General features: G+C 41.0%; 4 protein-coding genes across 4 annotated transcripts in view; 1 reads left to right on the top strand and 3 right to left on the bottom strand.

Moving 5' to 3' along the window:
• The window catches only part of LOC135346727 (exportin-5-like), a 26,267-nt gene extending 20,888 nt beyond the window's left edge, over positions 1-5,379 (bottom strand). Inside the window, exons 1-9 of the mRNA XM_064544450.1 lie at positions 5,206-5,379; positions 4,437-4,555; positions 4,119-4,191; positions 2,075-2,212; positions 1,473-1,631; positions 1,152-1,337; positions 980-1,071; positions 595-697; positions 93-176 (exon numbers count right to left, since the gene is read on the bottom strand). Of these exons, the coding sequence (XP_064400520.1) occupies positions 93-176; positions 595-697; positions 980-1,071; positions 1,152-1,337; positions 1,473-1,631; positions 2,075-2,212; positions 4,119-4,191; positions 4,437-4,555; positions 5,206-5,337 (1,086 nt within the window). The 5' untranslated portion in view covers positions 5,338-5,379. The remainder of the gene's footprint in view (positions 1-92; positions 177-594; positions 698-979; positions 1,072-1,151; positions 1,338-1,472; positions 1,632-2,074; positions 2,213-4,118; positions 4,192-4,436; positions 4,556-5,205) is intronic.
• Positions 5,206-22,950, bottom strand: LOC135346735 (exportin-5-like). The gene is made up of 13 exons (XM_064544457.1): positions 22,762-22,950; positions 22,051-22,169; positions 21,731-21,803; positions 20,347-20,484; positions 19,738-19,896; positions 19,370-19,555; positions 19,187-19,278; positions 18,801-18,903; positions 18,309-18,392; positions 17,963-18,088; positions 16,949-17,039; positions 16,690-16,812; positions 5,206-5,379 (listed from the first exon to the last, which is right to left on the bottom strand). The coding sequence occupies exons 1-13, from the start codon at positions 22,891-22,893 to the stop codon at positions 5,363-5,365; spliced, it is 1,443 nt and encodes a 480-aa protein (XP_064400527.1). The 5' UTR covers positions 22,894-22,950; the 3' UTR covers positions 5,206-5,362.
• LOC135346729 (protein asteroid homolog 1-like) lies at positions 5,415-7,932 on the bottom strand. The gene has a single exon (XM_064544452.1). It carries the CDS (start codon positions 7,320-7,322, stop codon positions 5,568-5,570), a length of 1,755 nt encoding a protein of 584 aa, XP_064400522.1. The 5' UTR covers positions 7,323-7,932; the 3' UTR covers positions 5,415-5,567.
• LOC135346730 (protein asteroid homolog 1-like) lies at positions 10,320-14,024 on the top strand. Its single transcript, XM_064544453.1, has one exon. It carries the CDS (start codon positions 11,679-11,681, stop codon positions 13,410-13,412), a length of 1,734 nt encoding a protein of 577 aa, XP_064400523.1. The 5' UTR covers positions 10,320-11,678; the 3' UTR covers positions 13,413-14,024.
• Positions 22,951-23,003: the final 53 nt, after the last annotated feature.

Here is a 23,003-nt window from a genome sequence, read left to right on the forward strand (position 1 = left end):
CTACAAAAGCCAATGTACACCTTAGATTCAGTGTATGAAAGTAACTAGGCATAAATATATAATGCTACATGCACAATGACAGCGCTAGCTACCTGGCTGTCGTGCTTAGTGAACTCAGCCACAACCTGGAGGTACAGTTCCAGAGCCTCCGGAGGCTTGAATGTCAGAGAGTATGTCTGCAGGGACAAGAAACAAGGGCCTGATAACAGACACACAACCATCATTGATACCACACAGATAACATTCCAGCGTATAAAGACTGACTTTGCATCTTTTGGTGGGATCCTGCACCACACTGAAAAAACATAACAGTAATCAGATGTCCACCTGTCCACATAATGTACATATATGGCTACAAAGGTTGATAAGGGAATATTGTAGGGTTAGGTTTGCTATTGATAAGAAAGCTGTTTTTGAGCAAGCCCAATATTAACAGTGCCCCAGTCTCACAGGAGCTGTTTGAGCTAGTGCAGCCTCACATTACTGACAGAGTAATTAATACTAAGAGTTTAAGCCTGACTATGTGGTACAATAGTGACTTTGGCTGGAGTGGTGGTCTGTGCACTGCACATGAGGGCAGATCCCTGCACTCACCCAGAGCAGTGCCAGCTGAGAGGTGCCCAAGTGGACCAGGACTTGACACACCCTCTTCAGGAACACGTACTGCTCCTCCACCACACCTTGCGAGTTGGCCAGTCTGCAAACACAGATATGTACTAAATAATAGTTTACATGCCTTCACTATACAAAAGAGTACATTGACCTTCAAGGTCACACATGTACTTTGTCATACGACAAGACAAGCTTCGAATTCGTTAACACTAAGCTGCAATGCTAAGATAAGATTACTATTATACACATATGAATGTTTGAGGGAATGAAAGTGGCAGCAATACGCATTCTATACATAATTGTACCAGCCCAAAAAAAGTAAAAGATTACCACAATGATGTAATGTCCTTCAAACCTTACACCTTACATTGAAGCAGCCATGATTCCATTGAGAGCTTCAGTGGAGAGAAGCAATGAGAGAATCGTGGTCCTGTCTCCCTCTGTCTTGCGAACATCACCCTGAAATCAAGTTAACACTACTTAACTACCATTGTGTAGTCAAAGAACATGTGCTTGATCGACAGCAAAATAATACGTACTTTTCTGGAGAGGATAGGCAGTAGACACTCACAGGCGACAGTCTTAAGTTCCTCCATCCCTATGAGGTTGTAGAGGAGCTTAATGAGCTTGGCGTCCTCCATCAGGAGGGTGGGAAACTCCACCCACTCCACAAAGCTGACTATCGTGCTCAGGGCAGTTTGACGAAGGGGCTCCGACAGAGGAGACTGGGGGATAATAGGTAAATAGTAAGGTAAAAGAGAATGGACGAGTGCATCAGTCACGCTGCGATTTTTTTTGGCTTAGTTGAAAATAGGTAAAGATCACTTCGCATAAAAGCTAAATTCAGTACTAGATAATACCTCTAAGTTGCTAATGAGAAAAGTGAAGACTGTCTGAGACTGCTGGTTGAGGGCAGCTGCCATCTCCCTCTTACGCCCTGAGGTCATGCCAGACTCGTACCCGTGGATGTCCTCAGCCAGACGACGAAATATTAGCAACACCAGCTCCACCTGGGTGGACTGGGAGGGGAGAGGTGTGACAGCATGCAAGGACTGTACTTGAAGTGGTGGCATAATAGTACGCCTAATAATTATACATATTGTATAAGTAGCGAGAAACCATTGAAGTTAGACCAATATCGTATAGCAGGTAATTTTGGTCGACAAGTTGACTTCCTTTTCCCCACGAAAACGTAAAGTGTGATTCACCGCAAAGCAGTGCAGGCAATGCAATTTTTTACTTAAGAAAATCAGTGAAACGAATTTTTTACCCCATGAAAATTACCCGCTACACGGTACTTAAATGGAAGCTGTTAATTGGCTAAAACAAACTGTGTACATAATTTTAGTGTGCTAGTGTAACATCACATTTCTCCCCTACACCCATACACACAACAGAATCACTACAATTTCAGTGCATAAAGCAATAATTATACGAGTGTAAAGACTAAAGATTATCTTACCCCACACTTTGAGACAGTCCCCAAGTCAGTGATAAACGAATCCCATCTCTGCGGCCACATCTTTTTGGCTGTTTCCACGGTGACCCTAGCCAGAGCCTCCTTAACGAAAGTGGGCTCTTGATCATAAGGAAGGAGTTTCTGCAGCATGAAAGAGAAGGAGTTGTAGTGCAGTTGAGAAGCACTGACATGATATAATTAGAGTAAAACATCAGCTAGGACTGCATGGATACAACACACAATGTTGCAGGAGCGTAGCCATCATTTTTTGAAGGGGACAAAAAGCGGTTGTAAAGTGACTGTTTACCAGCCGCGCAGCACCAAAAATGTTGACAGGAAGCCATGCTTCTTAATATGATGTCATAATTTACTTATATACCTAGTTGGGTGTGGCCCGATGTTCTATTTGCGCAGGCTAAGAACGAGAGCTAGTCTATAGATTTCGACCAGAATAGCTCACAGTTTAGAGACTACATGTAAATTGTTTTACTTGCCACTAGCTAGCTAACTGCAGCCATACTTGGACCTGTGGATTATCCCCATACTTGCAAGTCTTACTTACCCAGACATCCAATCAGTGGTTCAGCCATACATCTGAGTATCCCTTAAATTACCTGGGATCTTCCCCTAATGTGCATGCATGTATCCAAGTTACCTAGACCATCCGGCTTCCCGCATGGTCTGTCCATGCACCTATAGCCCTTGCGTCTGTACCAAAAGTTATCCAAACCATCCAGGATCTTCCTGGACTATTCTACCCTGACTACAGTAAGACAAGGAAGAAAAGGGGGTGCTCAGCTAGATAAAACTAGAGCACTAAAGTGCAAACCCTCAGCTGGTGACATGATAATACAGAAACCAGAGGAGTGATAATGATGCAGTGCATGTAGCATGTATGACTAGCACAGCAACTCAAGGAGCAATAAAACTAAACTAACAACTGAGACATGCACTGTGGACTGGGATCACAGCAAAGAAGCCTGGAGTCTTAGACTTAGAGAAGTATGGCTCCTGCCAGGCTGGAGAGTAGGATCCAGAGCTAGCTAAGAATCAGTCAACAGCAGCAACAACAACCAACCCAGGCCAGTCACAATTCTACTTTGACCCTATTCAATTGTTCCTGGTACGGATCACTTCAGCAGCAAATACATATACCGTATGGGTAGAAAATTTCGAGGGTGTAAATTTTCGTGCAATTCAATATTCTGTCTTATTTGGAAAATTTCGCGGGTAGTAAATTTCGTGGAGTTAGGGTGTGTCACTATCTCGCATGCGTAAACAAAGCCTTTCGGGGGTTTTAATTTTCGTGTTCTGCAGCCACCCACGAAAAACGCGAAATTAAAAACACCTCGAAATTTTCTACCCGTACGGTAGTCAAGGCCACGTGTAGCTATAGCTAGCTGCCAACATGCAAGTTCAAGCTTCTTAGCTTTTGCTTGACAAAGAAGCTTTAACATCAAAATCTGCCACTATTTAAACCAAGATATTGTTGTATGAAGGCTATCCATGCTGTAAACGCAGTACTGTGGCATCCAGGTGAGTAGAAAAGCCCATCACAAACAAACAAACAAACAGACCAACGGACTACTATACCCGTGGCCGCCCACGCGCGCCTCGGGTAATAACCTGAGGTGAGTATTAGAAATCCAGAAAAAAGGGGGGGATTTCCCCCTTTGCTACGCCACTGTGTTGAATACATATAGATTTCAGCAAGCTATTCATTAGTACAACTGTTGATAAAGTATACATGTACAGTAGCCCCTCGTTAATCCGGTCGCTCTTGGGACTATGCAGTTTGGCCGCGTAAGCAAGGTGGCCAGAATTCAGAAAGTGGATAATTATATGCGTATAAAGTCCATTAAAAAATCTGGTTTATATAGGGCGATCAAAACTGACTAGTTTACGGGAATAGTGAGGTGACAACCTTTCAAGGCGAGTTTTGTGCAGTAGTGATCTAGCTAGCAATTGGTGCCAAACAAAACGGTTGGTATATTGTATCGAGGTGACCGTTTATAGGGGCGGATTAGCGAGAATCTACTATACTCACATTTGAGAGGAACTGAAGCAGGTTCAGTTGGAACTCTCTGCCATCATCCAGACTCAAGCTCCTCCATCGATACCTAGAGAAGAGATACGGACGTATCAGTAATTAGAATATCAAGCTTAAATTAGATGGTACGAAAAACTTCTGTATCATGTTCAACTGCTAATTAGAGTTGATGCAGTCTTTTGACAATAGAGCTGCCCGCTATTTTGTATCTTGCTTAGATAGTGGTGACAACAGTTGGACTATACGAATGTAGAAGGTCTCTCTCTACTCATTGAGCATCCATCAACTCTCACTTTGTACAATATGAACACTCACTTAACAAAATGCTCCATGAGTTGCAATCCAAAGTGCCTGATGACAGGGACGTGCTCCTCGGACAGAATGAAGCCACACCTCAAACAGTACGGACTCTCATCTTTGAACTGCTCCACTTTCTATAAAAACAAGAAATTAAAATTGACAGCTAAATGTATTTCAGTAATTCAGCAAAAGTGATACGCAAACAGGGACTTCAAACAAACAGTAGAAATCAACAGAAATCAAGCATGAAATCCGATATCTTTCATGAAATCACAAAATCTCAAATGAAATCGTAACAGGACTAGGCAACCATGCCTTTTTTTAAAAGGGTGTGGTCTCCAGTGTAGGTGAAGATTACACCCTTTCTTCGAACCGCACTCATTGTCTCTATTGAGATGATTTTTGTGAAGAGATTGTCTCCTATCAGTGTGCAGTGAGCAGCTCTGAACGTTGAACGCGAACAATTAGCTAGAATCAGATGTCATTGTTCAATTACCACATCCCTAAAATGTCATGTTAACATTTACTAGGAGATTACTAGTAAGCTTACAACACTTTCATCATGACTTGTGCTAGTCATGTTACTTTGTGCACAATATTTGTGTAGAGCTATTGGTAGTTCGGCACTCTTCCGTTCTTATTCTTATTATTATAGATCTACTCTTTCTCCTAGTATTAAGCTAGATCATAGCCCTGGTTTCAGGCTAGATCTAGATCAGGCTAGATCTAGATCAGGGTCCATAGGCAATCTATCTAGATTAGGTCTTGGAAGCACAAAACCTACCTGACTACACTCTGCTCTCTCTGCCTGAATGGACGAGGGGTCCATGATCTTGTTGACACAGGATATGAGGTCTCGACACAGCAGCAACAAGGCATCCTGCTTCTCATGCTCAGAGGACCATTGGACAGCCATCTTCAACCTCGTGGTCTTGCAGCATTCAGCCCCTCCCACTTCCTAATTTTCAAGCATTCGCACTCTGTGGCATGCACTAGCCTCGATTCCAGGCCGATACGCTATGAAGTAACAATTATAGCCATAGAAAACGGGGTTCTATGAATATCTAATGTATCGTGATACTATTGTTACATTAATTGCTCATGATCACTATCCATAAACATGCAGTGATTTAGATGCTGTAGAATTCAATCCACAAAGTTAGACAATGATGCAAATCTGTTCTGAGTAGGGATCGAATATTGCAATTGAACAGCATGGGCTTGGCGAACAGGTTCGACTGGTGCATCCGGGAGAAGCTCTTTCGTTATTGCATTGTACATAATCCTCCCTTCTTCGTCAAGCATTGAGTAGAGAGGATTGGGTAAGTTCACGAAAAATTTTTGAAATACTGTTGCAGAGAACATACGACCCAGGCTTTTGTAGGTAAAAGGGCAGCCGAGGATCTGGTTGAAAGTATTGGCAAGGTGAAGCATGCATTCCCATTGAGCTAAGTAGTGGATCCGATCAAGAGCCTTCATTTGGTTACGGCAATCCTTAATTTCATCACTGCCTTTACAGAGACACTTTTGAAGGCAGAGAACTAGAGCCAAAATGAAAGCCTTGAATCGATGGTCCACACTTGAGTGAATAGCCATCAGCCAACACCGGCTTGCAACTACTGATAATTTCAGATCCTCAGAGACATTCTCCAATTCCGCTGAAATTTGTTCGCACTGAAATACACGTAAAACGATGTCTCTTCGTTTTATTTTGGGCATATCAGGAATATTCAACAGATTGTGTGATCCAAGAATCTCTAAATGCTTCTCATTGAGTGAGGAGGAAATTTTTCGTTCTTCTAATTTACACAGCGATTTTTGCCTGACCCCCACAATAATTTCAGGGATACTGCCACTTTCATAGCAACTAATGAGAGCACCAATAACATACAGAAGGACCGAATTGGTCACTTTCCAAGCAGACTCTCTCTTCATATCTTCAACAACTAGTAGATAATTCCAGATTTTGCTCCCCTCCAGAATATGGCCTACCAAGAAATGCATTACATTGCGCGAAAACTCTCCTCTTTTGAAACGAGATACAATCCACTGAGGGACTGATGTACTAAATGCTGAGTGTTGAGACAGGTCTTCAAATGAACGAGGGACAACTTCATAAAACTTGTGATCACTAGCGAGTTCTGCTTGATAATCATCAATGTTTAAAGAGGAGGTACTAAGCTTTTCAACTATTAACTCTACTTTAGACTCTCGATCAATTCCTAGCTCAGGTAGTGCATGGCGACCGTGAAAGTCGTTGCCAAGACAGAATGGCAGGAACAAGCGGATTTGAGGGTGGCTAAAGTTGCACGTTTGATCGAATTTCCGACAGTCAAAGTACCTCACCTCTCTTTTAAGGTCTTCTAAATTGTCGGGCATGAGGATCAATCCGTGATCTATGTTAAAAATGAAAAAATCTGAGTCATAACCTAAGACGGGACAGCCAACATGATTTGCAAGTGACACCACATCTCGATCAGCTTCACCATCGGCAACAAAGAACCTAGCCCCAATAGTTTTACGAACAGCATCGACAAACACAATTTTTGCCAGATTAGGAACAATCATCTCGTTCTTTTTCAGCTGTTCAATCTGAGATTCAGCCCTACTCAACATCCTAAGCCGCTGTAAAACTCGATCGTCACTAGTCGCTGCCTTTTCATTTTCATAATCAATACCATCGACTACCACATAGGCCTCGATTCCGATAGATTTTAGCATTGTAAAGAAATTTACAACTTTCTCATAAAACTCATAATAATCACCCCATCCAATTCCACAAAACAATTTATAGGGCAAGCTAAATCCATCAATGACAATCCTACTGGAAACTTTTCTCAGGGCTACAGACTCGAAGTGCCCCATCTCTTTCATGTAGGCGGTTAAGGTCCGAATTCCCATGATCAACAATCGATACAGCAATTAAGTTCACAAAAACTTCCTGTCAGTGAATTATCTTGGCCCACAATACACTACTTGAACACAGTCAGTTTTTGTATAGCTGTAGATCTAATGCACCATTAGCTGTGATCGCCAAAGCAGCAGTGAAATGAAACTAAATTCACTGACCGATAATTATAATACAAAACTGGCTACTACCTATACGGGGAAAAACAATCCCTGAAATTTTGAAAACCACCATATAAGTACTTATATAATAGTATTTGTTCGTTATATAAAAGAGCATTCTTAGAGGCCGTGACATGCAATAAAATAACACAAATGGTCATACGATCATATGACATATTAAAGCATCCACCCACACCGATTGTAAGGTTTGTCTTGTGACAGCTGGTGTCTTATTACAACAAATACCCATTGTAAGGTTTGTCTTGTGACAGCTGGTGTCTTATTACAACAAATACCAGAGTATCCAAATTTGAATAAATTTGTGTCAAGCTTCAGTTGAGGGGATTAGTAAAATGTGTACTTAATTTTCCACTCTCTCTTCCATAGGCAACTTACTGTCACCTTGTTGACTGAGTATACAAGGAATAAAACATGGATGGCATGGATCATGATGACAGCATGTAAATATCAGAAATAGAGCTCGAGAAAAGTCAGCCAAATATTTAAGTATACAAGAAAACTTATAAAATAGTTACTATATATAATTATAGAGTCACCAACCTTAGCATTGTCTAGATTCCCCTCTACCAAATCATCGGACATTATGATGGGTACATTCAATGATGTGTGGATGATTCTGCTGTATACTGTCACCTAGGTGGATGAACAACAGATGCTGAGTGCATAGTAGTGTTGTATGAACATTATGGACTAGTTGGACAATACACCCAGATGTACAACTCGATCAAGTGTACTCATTTTCATTGTTTAATAGCTATAACGTTCTCAGAACAATCAGAGGTGAAAATGCATGCTTTACACTTCACATTAAGAACAACTCACCACTTGAGGAGCTCAGCATTAGTGTTCCAGTTCAACACTCGAGGAATGCGACCAGACCCTCCCACTCTATGTACAACATGGAACTCCGACTGCACTCTGCATGCATGCGTATATAATACAATACTCACATTAACATTGTGCACATTTCAAGATGTCTTGACCAAAGTCTAGAGCTTATAAGCATTACCAGGTCTGAGGAGTGCATTCTTACAGCTAGGTTCTGGGAAATCATGCATGAGGTCAAAATCAGCAATAGACTACTGTAGAAACACATCATTCTTGGAAGTGTGAATACCATTTAATAGTACCCACACCACAAAAAAGCCCATTGACTTCAAAGGAGACAGCCTGACAAAGTCTTACTGAAAAATGGGAGTCAAAAAGCTGAGCACCTATAATTCTACAAGTTAATTTATTCTACTACCTTCAAAACCTCCTTCAAAACCAACGAACTGTCTCAAGAAGCTCAACGATTGTATGATTCTGTGTCTGTGTAATATTAGATCCACCCTTAACCCGTTACAAACTTAACTTCAATTGTTCATGTAGAAATTTCTTCTGTTCAGCTACAACCGTATATATACAACCCCTTTTCGAATTACGAATCTACAGATGTATAGAATGCTAATTGATACAGTCATGCAATGCTACTTTGTTTCTTTCAATACTTTATTGTTATGTGTTGGCTGGACCATAATTTGCCATTTTTTGGCCTTGGACCATGGGCTATAATCCGTGGTAAGGCAAAATTGCTATCCCTCAAATAGGTGATACCATTGAAAGGTGGCAATGAAGACATTTACTTTTGAAATACACTCGAGGCAGGACAGAGTGAAATTTAGTGATAGGCACACCAATAGCCTGAATTATATGCAACTTAGTGTCTATAGAAATTCAAGCTTCATGAAATGCGTTTGTTTAGGCAAAATCACATGTTTACCCTATTTCCGTGTATCAAATGTGTGCCGTGACAGTATCATTCGCTGATACACAAAGATTAATACACAGTCATGTACAGTGCATGCATCCAGTAGAATACCACAAATGTGTGAGTAGTTGTACTTAAATGTATCTTAACTAAGAAATTGCACTGATACCATTGTGTAGGTGAATGAATATAAAGCTTATTTAAAAATATTTCCCCAAAAGTTGTTAGTTGTTATTGTGAGAAATCAAAAACGGGGTGATCGTAAAAAAAATGTGTGTAACATTAATTATCTCTGTAACTAAAGTATTTTTGGGACAATTTTTTCTTATCAAAAGTTAGAAAATTTATTTAAGTAATAATGTTTGGACCCTAGCCGTAAGATCTTCTTCAAATCTCTCCCTAACCGAAACGGAAAACTAGCAATTTTTCGCACTGCAAAGGATGTGTACGCAACATTGAACCTTTTACATAATTATAGCCAAACTATCTATAGATGTTGTGAAAGTTCCAAAACGTAGCCGGAAACCATTGGCCTTTTCTCTCCCTATCCGATTACCCAATAACAATTGTTTACTCAACCTTAATACATTTTTGGATACCCTGTAGCTTATCATTCACCTATACACATGCACTGGTATCAGCACATTTTCTTAGAATGGTTAGATATTTACATTTAAGTACAACTACTCACATATTTGTGGTATATAGTTTATAGGATTGGATGCACTGTACACAATACACATTTTTTGGTTTTACTTTCACAACAGTCTCAGTCTTCTTACTAGGTATAGTCTTGGGAGCAGCATAGGTTTAACAAACAGGTTCAACTTGTGAGGAGAAGTTCTTTCGTTATCGCTTCGTACATACAAGCACCTTTGAAGTCAAACCTTGTATGAACGCCTGAACCACTTGTAAAAAACCTGTGAAATACTATTCCTGAGAACATTCGGCCCAGACTAGTGTAAGTAAATGGATAGTTCAGAATTTGATTGAATGAATTTGCAAGGTGGAGCATGCACCCACTGTGCTAAATAGTGGATCCGGCGAAGGCGAGCCATTGAGGGTTCTTGGTAATGTCCCGCTTTATCTATCTGTCAAGCTCCCCTACACGTTTGAAAGCAAAAAACTATAGTGCTGAAATGAAAGCCCCAAAATTATAATCAACATTGTAAAATTTTCAGCCAGCATCGGCTTGCAATTACCGCTAACTTCAGCTTTTCCCAAAGTCTTTGAAACCGATTTGCAGTGAAATACACGTAAAATAATTTTCTCTCTATCTAGTAGGGGCATATCAGAGATAGTTTGTAGGTCATGTGACCTGAGTATACTTAAATGCTTTAACGAGATCTAGAGGTTGATTTCATTGTCGACAGGTGAACACAAGCAGTCCTGCCGACTTTTCACAACAATGCTGGGGATCCTGTCCCTTTGATAGCAACTAAGCAGAGCACCGATAAAATACAAAAGGATGGAATCAGTCAATTTCCAAGCAGATTCTAGTTTTAAATCTTCAACCACTAATATATACTTTCAGATTTGTTTCCCCTCTAGAAGATCCACGGCCAAGAAATGCATTGCGGTATGAGAAAATTCTCCTCTCTTGAAACGAGATACAATCCACTGAGGGACTGATGTACTAAACGCTAAGTGTTGAGACATGTATTCAAAAGAACGAGGAACAACTTCATAGAACTTACGATCACTAGCGAGTTCTGCTTGATAATCATCAACGTTTAAAGAGGATGTTCTAAGTTTTTTATACTAGCTCTACTTTAGCATCTTGATCAATTCCTAGCTCAGGTAGTGCATGGCGACCGTGAAAGTCATTTCCAAGACAGTACAGTAAGAAGAGGCAGATTTTCGGGTGGCTAAAGGTGAACTTTTGATCAAATTTTCGACAGTCAAAATACTTTATTTAAAAATTTTCGGGCATGACTATGATGCAATAGAAAAAATCCGAGTCCAAACCTAAGCCAAGATGATTTGCAAGTGACACCACATCTCGATCAGCTGTTTCACGGACAGCATCAACAATTTAAACACTACTTTTGCCAGAGTAAGAACAATCACCTCGTTCTTTTTAAGCCGTTCAATCTGAGATTCGACCTTATACTCAACGCCTTAAGCCGCTGTAAAACTCGATCGTTACTAGTTGCTGCTCTGTACAAAAATTAAGACAGTATTCATCACCTCTGAAGCAGAATCTTTAGTCACATCTTCGATGGCTAACAATTGTAAATTAAAACTATCTGGCACAATAAATACACAATGGACGCTGAATAAGGAAAAGAGGCAAAATAACAAGACAATGTATGTCTATAAGGTGCTATAAACCTAAGTTTATTCATTACTACACATCAGGTGACTATTTCGGATAACATAAATTGTTAATACACATTTATTATATTAACATCGAAATGGGAGTACCCAAGTTGAAGAAGTTTGTGTCCAGTAGCAAAGGATGGGACACAATACAAGTGTCAGGCGAAGTAGTCATCGATGGCAACTCACTCTGCTATAATCTGAACAAACAGCATGAGTGGAAGTTTGGAGGTGATTACAAAGAGTTCTATGAAACGGTTACAGTGTACATTCGAGAGCTCAAGGCATTAGGAATAGAGCCGTACATTGTGGTGGATGGTATGGATCACGATAACAGCAAGTATCAGACGTACATAGCGAGAAACGAAGAGCGTATCAACGGAATTGCTAACAGCCAATCCCTAGGCACAGCACCACGCAACATTGTTCGTCCACTGTTCATACATACTGTGTTTCTTGATGCACTGAGAGACTTGAAGACAAAATTCTTCATAGCAGACGGAGAGGCAGATCGAGATATTGCATCACTTGCCAATAGTTTATCTTGCCCTGTTATCAGCGAAGATTCAGACTTCTTTATTTTCAACATTGAAGCTGGCTACATACCATTGACAGGTGGTGACCAACAAACACGAATTGATTTTCAAAAGCCAGTCAAACGATTTCAGTATAAAGAATTCGATAAAAGCTTAAAACTGAACGAAGAACAGCGGCTGTTCTTTCCTTTTATCCTAGGCAATGACTTCCATAAGGGTGTTTCACGGTCCTCACTGCAATTAACCTCACGCACACCACTCCACGACATCTCAAGAAAACTAGCAATGCTAGATTTCAGCAATGCAACTTTGACACGATTCGTTTGTCCGAACCCCACAAGCCAGATGGAAAATATCAAATTGTACTACAGAGGGACAGCTCGATCATTTGATGACCTTGCATCTACCAGTTCACTTCTGGAGTTGTATCCACACACCCCAGAGTGGATCATGCAGGAGTACAAGAATGGTAGGTTCATGGCTCCAATAATGAGTCTTGCAACTTGCCCTACTACAAAGCGGTGGCGACACACAATAGTAGTCGAAGATTTCAGTCAACAAAGCGCGTGGAAGGTTACAAAAATTGGAAGAAAATTTATCATTGGGGCTTTACTTGGTGACCAAGCAAACAAGCATCAGATAGTGACAACCGAAATTAAGCCACCACCACCTAACAACTCAAAACTTGCATTGGTGGACACCGAAGTCATCTTAGCTCCAAAGCACACCAAAATTCTACCTGTGCCACTAAAAGATGTTCCACAAATGCCAGTCACCGTTCGCAAAGAGATAATGTATCGTGTGTTTCACTATACAGAGCCTGCTGAGTCGGACATTCCTGAGGGGCTACAGTTAGCCATGATCGCAGGGCGCTGCTGGGTACGTAAAGTAGTTTGCGACAATACACACCTGATTCAGTCGCTCGTATGCTGTATTCTAACCTGCTATGGCCATTTTCAAATGATTGATCGAAAAGACGGATGTAAGCTAGCTCAACATGAGATGCTGTTTTTTCTACACTCCTATGCTCAGTGGCAGTGTCTACTACATCACGTTATCGCGTTTAACCAAGTTCTAAGCCACCCCTTTCCATACACAAGCCCTGCTAGGCTATTCTCTTCAAGTTTACTTCTACACTTCTACCAGCAGACCTCACAGGTCCTACAAGAAAAGATTGACACATTGGCAACGAGTATGCTACAAATAATTACAGAGAGCAAGTATTCTACTGAAAGTTTGAAAGATATTGAACTAGAGCCTTCGCAGACAAAGAAACGTCGCACTACATACTGAACTATAAGTATATATATATATCGTAAGGTGACAGGTATTATTATTAAATGCGACTTTAGAGTTTTATACCGACCATTTTTCAAATTATCCGTGAATTTAGTTTCCTCTCATTTGCTAACATCACATGCAGTAAATGTTAATAAATTTATAGAGTGCACATAATATGCAATAGTGTATATTGAAATTTTAATTGAAATACATTGAAGATCATAAATGCACTAAAAACATAGTGATTCAGTATCGTTATGCATACAAGCAACAAAGTCATGCCACAGTGAAAGCAAAATTAAAATCAATACAATCCATGCACAATGAAATGCAAAAAATCGGTCACAACGATTAAAGTGTTTATGTGGTAATATTTCTCTTTACAACCAGCTCCAAGCCTATAGTCAAAATACAAGCTTCCACAATTACGCTATCATGCACAAACCTGTTAATATACAGCATTTTATTAGAATCTGTTCATCTCTTTCGGGAAAATGTGTTCCGACTCAATGCATGCATGGTCATGTATGAACAGAGCCATATATTATGCCAACAGAAGGAACAGTTGTTGATCACAACACCACGAAAGAAAATTTACGGAACTAACTGTTCATCTCAACAACACCGACTGAGGAAGAAATATCTACTAATCGAAAAATCAATCTCACAGCTCAAAGAAAGAATCGAAGTATTGCAGGATCTCTCGAAGCCTTCGCTGAATATCTACCGTAGACAATCAACAAATCTTGACTGTGCATGGCATAGAGATTGAATAATAAAATAATATAATTATACTATTCATGCACTCCTGATTATAGCAACTGTTTTTAAATGTACCTGCAGGTGTAACAGAAGAACCCGTTGTTGATCACAACACCACGAAAGAAGATTTCAGAGCTGACACGTATCGAGCTATCTGTTCATCTCAACAACACGAAAGAAGAACACATCAATCAACAAATATCGACTGGGGCACAAAGTTCAGAGTTCATAATTATAATCATAATATATTACTATCAACGTAAATCGTCTCTCAAATTGCACTGTCTGCATGTGCATGCAAAGTCATATCATATCCCTGTAAAGCCAGTTGTTGATCACATGCAACAAGACGTTCACCGGCATAGAGTTCCTTATATCAAATACATAATAGATGCTCTGCACCCAAATCAACATAGCCTTAGCTTGTGACTTTAGTCTTTACATTACGTTTGCTTGCTTGAACAGAGCCACACGCATACCTGCCATCACGAAAAACCAGCTGTTGATTACAACACCACGAAAGAAGATTTCACATGCAGCTGACAAAGCTATCAGCTCATCTCAACAACACGAAAGAAACAAATTTCACCGTTGACAATCAAAATGCATAACTCGACTGTGGCATAGAGTTCATTTATACTTTGACATGATTGCAGATTGCAGACGGACAGATCTTCACGAAATTTCTTGATAGAGTTCGACAAAATCATCAAACAGTACTCACAAAAGTTATTTCGCAATAGCTAGTGTAAATTAAACTATTATAGCTACATAGACACAGTGGCATGGTGGCTAATCCACATACAAGTTTTTTACTTATGCTAGTAGCTACACATACATGTCCAACAGCATGGTCACTTTATGAAACCAAGCGAAGGATCACGTGAGCTATAGAGTGTGGGATTTGATATCATAGAGATCTCCACGATAATTGCACCAGTTGACAAAAGGAACCCACAGCATGTCCGGCTTGAGCAACGTGCCATGCACATGCATGCACAGTGCATGGTACTCTCAATACTCATGGTAAGAGAATAAAGTTACCATTATATCATAGTTTTGGAGACTCTGTTATAGACAGTACATGGGCATGAGGTATCTATGTGTTATAGTGTCCCATATCACGAGGGCTTTGCCCGAGGGATGAGGGACACTATAACCATAGATACCGAATGCACATGTGCTAACTGATTTAGATCCCACTTTTCATTGGCTGCCTCAGGCAAGAAGTGTATCTATAAAAGCAGCAAGCCTTAGCAACAGCTTTATTTTTGAAAATGTCCTGTTTTGACAAGCTAGATGATTTCTGCTTCTCTGCTAAATAACCTTTGCATTGGCCTTGCTCCAACATTGGAATGGAAAACTAGTGACTCCAACCTTGTGCAGGAAGCACTCTGCAACAAATGAGCCCAGCCTCCTCTTTTCTCTGCACTCAAGCCCCACCCCCAGCTCATGTTCTGATATGTACGGCTAGCTAGCAAGGAACAGCTTGCAGCAATGCTACAGTGCACTATTGTTCCCAAAAAGACACAGGAGTCTACTGTTTGAAACATGGCTGCAGGATAGAAACAGAAGTCAGGAGGACAAAGTTGACAAATGCTACAAGTTGAAGACATGCTTTCATGCTTGTGACAATGGACCCAGAACTGTTATAATCATTGGCTCTTAGTGTTCCTCGTAGAGACAAGAAAAGATACTGGTGAACCCTACCATCAACCCAGCAAACGCTATAGAAACTGGTAGTGAAAAAACTGAACAGCCATAGCTAATTATCATGCAGCTAGCTACAGCTTTATTATCATTTCTGTGCATTCAAAAAAATTATACTTGTACTTTATACCCTCAAGCTTATAATTCCCTGGGAAACTATGAGATTATGGCTCATAATTCCCTGCTAAACACACACAAGTGGGATCTAAATAATTATATACAAGGTATAGCTGTACATAGTGTGAGTACACTATGTAAGAGTCAAAATAAATAACTTGGGTGCATTATAATTATGCTTCAACACTGCATGCACAAGTCGAATGTTTTATGCCGACTGCACTGCATGCAATAACATTACGGGTTATATATATATTTTTTATGACGTTATAAATAATATTATAAGCTTGTATGAAGTTAGATATAATCATGCAATTCACTATCTCAATTCCTCAAAGATGACTTGCATGCTTGTACGTGACTACAATCAACCAAAGTATGTCTGGAGACAGCTTATCAGAGGTCCTGTGTCAACTATAATATTATTACTCGATCTGCGGCATAGTCCATGAGTCACATGAAGCACAACAATTCCAACCACATCAATTTCAACACAATTCACATACTGTACATCTTAATGCCTATATATAATAAGCAACTAAAAACTTGGATTAAAATCACTTAGTGGGACAATCGCTTCAAGTGCATTGGTTCACATACCAACGTTATAGCAGCACAAGCAAGGAGTAGAGAATAAGTAGTCACTACGTCCCAACTAAATTCGGACATATAGTGTTACGTAAAGCAAATGCATATTCACCTTGCCCAGGTTCAAGTTTCTTCTGGACCATCTGCTCAGTGACGGTGAGAGCTTCTACAGCAGCTGTTCTTGGAACCAGAAGAGACACTTGACTAAGTATCTTTACCATCTTACCACGAAATGCTAGAAAGTAAGTTGTTGCACTTATATGTAAAACGTTATTGTACATTTGCAAGTTAGTGCTGCACATACAATACAGTAAGCTTCATGTACAATACAATTACCACACAGTTAGGGTTTAGATAAACAGTATGCTTACTCGCAAAGAAGAGCATAAAGTTATCCGCCCCATCAAAGTCCAGACGGGAATACTCTGAACTGACATGGTCGTACACATCAGGGTCACCCACCTACAATACATGCAGGGCAAGCACAAGAGTTATATCAGTATATATGTGAGCACTTCTATAACTTCGTGATAATCCAGTGGCATATACGGCACCAAAATGATTAGTAGGCATGGGAAAAAGGGGCTGGTGCAGTATTAAAAACTTGGGGTGTCCATAGTCTTGAATACCAGCCGGTTATCATTGTAGCGTGGGAGGGAGAGAACCGTCTGGTTACTCTGGGCGGAAGGTTCTGTCAGTCAGGAATGTGATCATCCTGTTAATCACGTGATAATAACCCACAATTTAGTGTGCACTAAATAAAACTGTTATATTCTTGAAAGCTATGTTACATTCTTGCGGGTAAGGCTCCAATGAATATACTCTATCAACATTCCGTCCGAGGACAGAAAAGTATGCCCAGAGTAACCAGGCGGTTCTCTCCCTCCCACGCTACAATGAGAACCGGCTAGTATTCGAGACTAGGGTGTCCACATTTGGTGCCATTATTGAATTGTATGAAATCTTTGGAAAAGCCTCCAAAATAAGTGCACTACCTGCTTTCATTGTTTCAATGACACACGTTTTAATGACAGTAGGGCTGACTTTGAAAGTTGAAGATAAAATCAACTATAGTATCTTAGCAACATGCACAATGGGATAAAACCTCCGCCAACCAAGCCCATGGCCAGCAGCACTGGCTTCCGCACATGCACAGGTGCTGATGAGGTCAACAAGATATCATACCACTGATCACTATGGTATGCAGGTAAAGGACACAACAACAGATAATATGGCGGAAACTTGGTGAGGGATAAACATTATTGAGAAAATTAAGCTTTTTAAATAAAAAAATACGGCTATCAACAGTTTGCAAAATGTTCATTGTATGAATCAATGCTTGATTTTCTCGAATGTTTATCCCTCACAAAGCTTCCTGTGCTGACCTTGAGCAGTTTCTGTCTGGCTATTGTGAGGAGGTGTGTGAGATGGTCCTTGAACACTGGGTGGTCCTTCAGGTGATTGTGGGAGAGGAACGTGATCCACACATCAGCTGATGTCAGACTCAGCAGCTGCATGTGTGGGCGGGAGGAATGGATAGTTAGTTGGGTTAAAACTCTACAGCATGCATGCTTGTTTTTAGACTAGAGTTGCAGTATGCCACTATGTTAAATATTATACAGTGGAACCCCTCTTAAAAGTGTACTAAAAAAGCCAATGTACACCTTAGATTCAGTGTATGAAAGTAACTAGGCATAATGCTACATAGCACAATGACAGCGCTATAGCTACCTGGCTGTTGTGTTTAGTGAACTCAGCCACAACCTGGAGGTACAGTTCCAGAGCCTCCGGAGGCTTGAATGTCAGAGAGTATGTCTGTAGAGAAAAGAAACAAGAAACAAGGGCCTGATAACAGACACACAACCATCATTGATACCACACAGATAACATTCCAACGTATAGATAGAGACTGCACGCACCACACTGAAAAAACATAACAGTAATCAGATGTCCCACCTGTCCACATAATGTACATATTATGGCTACAAAGGTTGATAAGGGAATATTGTAGGGTTAGGTTTGCTATTGATGAGAAAGCTGTTTTTGAGCAAGCCCAATATTAACAGTGCCCGAGTCTCACAGGAGTTGTTTGAGCTAGTGCATCCCCACATTACTGACAGAGTAATTAATACTAAGAGTTTAAGCCTGACTATATGTGGTACAATAGTGACGTTGGGAGTGGTGGTCTGTGCACTGCACATGAGGGCAGATCCCTGCACTCACCCAGAGCAGTGCCAGCTGAGAGGTGCCCAAGTGGACCAGGACTTGACACACCCTCTTCAGGAACACGTATTGCTCCTCCACCACACCTTGCGAGTTGGCCAGTCTGCAAACACAGATATGTACTAAATAATAGTTTACATGCCTTCACTATACAAAAGAGTACATTGACCTTCAAGGTCACACATGTACTTTGTCATATGACAAGACAAGCCTCGAATTTGTTAATACTAAGCTGCAATGCTAAAGATAAGATTACTATTATACACATATGAATGTTTGAGGGAATGAAAGTGGCAGCAATATGCATTCTATAGATAATTGTACCAGCCTAAAAAATGTAAAAGATTACCACAATGATGTAATGTCCTTTAAACCTTACACCTTACATTGAAGCAGCCATGATTCCATTGAGAGCTTCAGTGGAGAGAAGCAATGAGAGAATTGTGGTCCTGTCTCCCTCTGTCTTGCGAACATCACCCTGAAATCAAGTTAACACTACTTAACTACCATTGTGTAGTCAGAGAACATTTGTGCTTGATCGAAAGCGGAATAATCAAAATAATACGTACTTTTCTGGAGAGGATAGGCAGTAGACACTCACAGGCGACCGTCTTAAGTTCCTCCACCCCTATGAGGTTGTAGAGGAGCTTAATAAGCTTGGCGTCCTCCATCAGGAGGGTGGGAAACTCCACCCACTCCACAAAGCTGACTATCGTGCTCAGGGCAGTTCGACGAAGGGGCTCCGACAGAGGAGACTGGGGGATAATAGGTAAATAGTAAGGTAAAGAGAATAGACGAGTGCATTGGTGCATTGGTCACACTTTTTGGCTCCAGTACTATTTCAGGGAAATTACTTACCTCATAACGGTCTAGTTGAAAATAGGTAAAGATCATTTCGCATAAAAGCTAAATTCAGTACTAGGATGCAGGTAATAACCTCTAAGTTGCTAATGAGAAAAGTGAAGACTGTCTGAGACTGCTGGTTGAGGGCAGCTGCCATCTCCCTCTTACGCCCTGAGGTCATGCCAGACTCGTACCCGTGGATGTCCTCAGCCAGACGACGGAATATCAGCAACACCAGCTCCACCTGGGTGGACTGGGAGGGGAGAGGTGTGACAGCATGCAAGGACTGTGCTTGAAGTGGTGGCATAATAGTACGCCTAATAATTATACATGTATAAGTAGCGAGAAACCATTGAAGTTAGACCAATACCGTATAGCGGTAATTTTTGTCGACAAGCTGACTTCCTTTTCCCCACGAAAACGTAAAGTGTGATTCACCGCAACACAGTGCAGGCAATGAAGTCAAACGCAATTTTTTTACTCACAAAATGAATTTTTTACCCCGCGAAAATTACCCGCTATACGGTACTTAGATGGAAGCTGTTAATTGGCTCCAACAAACTGCGTACATACTTTTAGTGCTACTGTAACATCACATCTCTCCCCTCCCCTCCCCTCCACACGCACGCACGCACGCACGCACGCACGCACGCACGCACGCACGCACAACAGAATCATTAATAAAGACTAAAGATTATCTTACCCCGCACTTGGAGACAGTCCCCAAGTCAGTGATAAACGAGTCCCATCTCTGCGGCCACATCTTTTTGGCTGTTTCCACGGTGACCCTAGCCAGAGCCTCCTTAACGAAAGTGGGCTCTTGATCATAAGGAAGGAGTTTCTGCAGCATGAAAGAGAAGGAGTTGTAGCGCAGTTGAGAAGCACTGACATGATATAATTAGAGTAAAACATCAGCTAGGACTGCATGAATACACACACAATGTTGCAGGAGCGTAGCCACCATTTTTTGAAGGGGACAAAAGCGGCCGTAAAGTGACTGTTTACCAGCCGCGCAGCGCCAAAAATGTTGACAGGAAGCCATGCTTCTTAATATGATGTCATAATTTACTTATATACCTAGTTGGGTGTGGCCTGATGTTCTATTTGCGCAGGCTAAGAACGAGAGCTAGTCTATAGATTTCGACCAGAATAGCTCACAGTTTAGAGACTACATGTAAATCGTTTTACTTGCCACTAGCTAGCTAACTGCAGCCATACTTGGACCTGTGGATTATCCCCATACTTGCAAGGACAGTTTTACCTACCCAATCAGTGGTTCAGCCATACGTCTGAGTATCCCTTAAATTACCTGGGATCTTCCCCTAATGTGCATGCATGTATCCAAGTTACCCAGACCATTCAGCTTCCCGCATGGTCTGTCCATGCACCTATAGCCTTTGCTTCTGAGTATCCCAAGTGTTACCAGACCATCCGGGATCCTACCGGTTGGTCTGTCCATGCACCTATAGCCCTTGCGTCTGTACCAAAAGTTATCCAGACCATCCAGGATCTTCCTGGACTAGTCTACCCTGACTACAGTAAGACAAGGAAGAAAAGGGGGTGCTCAGCTAATACAATAACCTAATGTGAGTATTAGAGATCCAGAAAAAAAAGGGGAGGGGGGATTGCCCCCTTTGCCACGCCACTGTGTTGAATAGATTTCAGCAAGCTATTCATTAGTACAACTATTGATAAAGTATACATGTACAGTAGACCCTCGTTAATCCGGTCACTCTTGGGACAACGCAGTTTGGCCAGAATTCAGAAAGTGGCTGCGGCTAATTTGCGGACATGCCTCGAAACCAATGGTGGTTCTGTCTCCTCTCTATTTAAGTGTAATCGAATTTTATTTGCCAACCCACACCCTAACGTCATATCTGGCTGTACTATATGTGTCTAAAGTCCATTAAAAATCTGGTTTAGGGCGGTTAAAACTGACTAGTATACAGGAATAGTGAGGTGGCAACCTTTCAAGGCGAGTTTTGTGCAGTAGTGTTAGCAATTGGTGCCAAACAAAACAGTTGGAATATCATATCAAGGTGACCGTTATTCAGAGAGTCAAATTAGCGAGAATCTATTATACTCACATTTGAGAGGAACTGAAGCAGGTTCAGTTGGAACTCTCTGCCTTCATCAAGACTCAAGCTTCTCCATCGATACCTAGAGAAGAGATACGCATGTATCAGTGTTGTGTTTGTCAATCATCCCAGGCTGCTAATGAGATCAGTGATTAGTTGTATTTAAATCTCAAGCTTAAATTGGATGGTACGGAGAACTTCAGTATCATTTTCAACTGCTAATTAGAATTTGTACAGTCCTTTGACAATAGAGCTGCACTATTTTGTAAGCTATTTTGTAAGCTTTTGAGCATCCATCAACTCTCACTTTGTACAATATGAACACTCACTTAACAAAATGCTCCATGAGTTGCAATCCAAAGTGCTTGATGACAGGGACGTGCTCCTCAGACAGAATGAAGCCACACGTCAAACAGTACGGACTCTCATCTTTGAACTGCTCCACTTTCTATAAATAAAGAAAAACTTTAATATTGACACTTAATGTAAATCAGTAATTCAGCAAAAGTGATACGCAAACAGGGACTTACAACGAAATCAAGCATGAAATCCGATATCTTCTATGAAATCACATGAACAGAACTAGACGCCACGCCTTTTTTTAAGGGTGTGGTCTCCAGTGTAGGTGGAGATCACACCCTTTCTTCGAACCGCACTCATTGTCTCTATTGAGATGATTTTTGTGAAGAGATTGTCTCCTATCAGTGGTGAGCAGCTCTGAACGTTGAACGCGAAAGACTAGCTAGAATCAGATGTCATTGCTCAATTACCACACCCCTAAAACGTCATGTTAACATTTACTAGGAGATTACTAGTAAGTTTACAACACTTTCATTGATCATGACTTGTGCTAGTCATGTTACTTTGTGCACAATATTTGTGTAGAGCTATTGGTAGTTCGGCACTCTTCCGTTCTTATTATATAGATCTACTCTTTCTCCTAGTATTAAGCTAAATCATAGCCCCGGTTCCAGGCTAGATCTAGATCCAGGGCCCATAGGCAATCTATCTAGATTAGGTCTTGGAAGTACAAAACCTACCTGACTACACTCTGCTCTCTCTGCCTGAATGGACAAGGGGTCCATGATCTTGTTGACACAGGATATGAGGTCTCGACACAGCAGCAACAAGGCATCCTGCTTCTCATGCTCAGAGGACCATTGGACAGCCATCTTCAACCTCGTGGTCTTGCAGCATTCAGCCCCTCCCACTTCCTAATTTTCAAGCATTCTCTCTGCTCTGGCACTCACTGTCTAGATTTATATTGATACATAAAATGTGC

This window comes from Halichondria panicea, chromosome 13 (assembly GCF_963675165.1).
Source record: "Halichondria panicea chromosome 13, odHalPani1.1, whole genome shotgun sequence".
In the NCBI taxonomy this organism is placed as follows: domain Eukaryota; kingdom Metazoa; phylum Porifera; class Demospongiae; order Suberitida; family Halichondriidae; genus Halichondria; species Halichondria panicea.